Source organism: Oxyura jamaicensis, chromosome 11 (assembly GCF_011077185.1).
Source record: "Oxyura jamaicensis isolate SHBP4307 breed ruddy duck chromosome 11, BPBGC_Ojam_1.0, whole genome shotgun sequence".
Taxonomy (NCBI): Eukaryota; Metazoa; Chordata; class Aves; order Anseriformes; family Anatidae; genus Oxyura; species Oxyura jamaicensis.
The window spans coordinates 21,151,399-21,153,181 of NC_048903.1; the positions used below are offsets into that span (position 1 = coordinate 21,151,399).

At 52.0% G+C, this 1,783-nt stretch overlaps 1 protein-coding gene across 1 annotated transcript in view; it reads left to right on the forward strand.

The window, feature by feature from the left end:
• PHLPP2 (PH domain and leucine rich repeat protein phosphatase 2) overlaps positions 1–1,783 on the forward strand; it is a 35,348-nt gene that overhangs the window by 1,155 nt on the left and 32,410 nt on the right. Inside the window, exon 3 of the mRNA XM_035337085.1 lies at positions 382–626. Within this exon, the coding sequence (XP_035192976.1) occupies positions 382–626 (245 nt within the window). The remainder of the gene's footprint in view (positions 1–381; positions 627–1,783) is intronic.

Sequence of the window (1,783 nt, forward strand, 5' to 3'; positions counted from 1 at the left end):
GGGGGCCGCCTCGTTCCGCCGGCCCTTCCCGGCGCCTCGGCGGCAGGGGCCGCGGCGCCTCGGCGAGCCGGGGCTGCGGCGGTAGCGCCGCGCCGCGCCCGGGGCTATGCCCGCCTCGACCTTGCCGGCGCTGTCGGGACGGGGTTGGCGGCCCCTCCGCGGCCGGGGCCCGTGGGGCGCCGAGGCTCCCGGAGCGGGGGCCCGGCGGTGCGGGAGCGGCGGGTCTGGCTGGGTCTCGCCATGCCGCCAGGGTGCGGGGGGTGTCGAGGAGCTTGGCCTCGGGGGGAGGTCGGCTCGGAGCGGCCGGCTGCTGACGCTGGGCATGGAGGGCGGCCGGGAGCCGCTTCGGCAGGCGGCTGCTGACGCCGCTGTTCCTTGCAGAGAAACGTGAAGCGCAACGGGAGCAGGAGCTGCTTGAATAGGACTCGGTTTGGCTCCCGCGAGAGGGACTGGCTGAGGGAGGATGCTGGACGAGGCTGCGTGTACGTTTATGGAAGAGATTCCATGTCTTGTGCTTCCTCTGACTTGCGCCTGGTCCTCTGTACAGTGGACACCCCCGCCTCCGAGATATGTGATGGAGAAGAGAGAAAAAACCTCTTCTTGCAACTTCACGGAGACCTGGTCAGGTGAGGGCTGAGAGAGGATAGATGTGTATCGAGAAATGTTTTCTTCAGTCTTGCAGGGCCCTCTTCTCTGCATACATCAGTAGTATAAATGCTGGACAGAGATGGTAGGTGTCAGACACAGCCTTGAGTAACATAATTCATAAAAACAAAGTAGTGGTGAGCCACTTACATCTCTCTTAGTCAAGCCATAGGTGTTTTAGCTGGGAGGGTTTGGCGGCTGCTTCAACCAGAAACATGACCTCATTTTGTAGGTACAGGTTACTGTTTGTATGCTCCTTCTTTATGTTCTGTTTTAGGGACGTTTCAGTATTAAGAAAACTTAAGCAATTTAGGAGGCTGTACACGATTATTCCGAGACAGTGAAACATGCAAAGTACTTTAACAGTCACTCATGTAGGATTTATGCATTAGTCTTTGTGTGTGTGTGTGTGTTTTTCAAAAGAGTTCCCAGATACATAATTATTAAAGATAGGCACAGATGTAGCACAGTAAACATTATATAGAGAAGGTGTGGGCATTATATCATACATTATATGCCCGTAGTCGATTGAGGCTGAAAACAGACAGCTCAGGGTTTAAGGTACATGGACTTTATGCTGAGTGTATTATGAACTCTAGGTTTACAAGCTCCCATTATGTTTGTTAGGATTTAGACTTTGCAGTGATTCTTTTGGACTTTTGTTTATAAAGTTGCAGTTTCTCTTCCAAGGGAAAAAAAAATCACTGTAGTCTTATTGAAGAATAAGCGATAGAGACATGAGCTGAACAGCAGTAGTAGTAGCTGGCTTTTTGATAGCAAAATTAAAGTCTTAAATTGTGCACGTCTGAAGTTTAAAACCACGTAGTTGAGGTTTGATTGAGTTGAGGGCAGGAGTGCTAATGGCAAGAGATGTAGAGAATAGGATGGGGGATAGGGGCCTATGAGAAAGCTGTGGAGGGACTCTTTATTGGGGATTTTAGAGATAGGGCAAGGGGTAATGATTTTAAACTAAAAAAGGGTAGGTTTAGGTTAGATATAAGGCATACATTCATCACAATGAGGGTGGGGAAACACTGGCACAGGGTGCTTAGAGAAGCTGTGGATGTCTTATCCCTGGCAGTGCTGGATGGGGCTGGGGGAAGCCTGGTGGGAGGGGTCCCTGCCCGTGGCAGTGGGG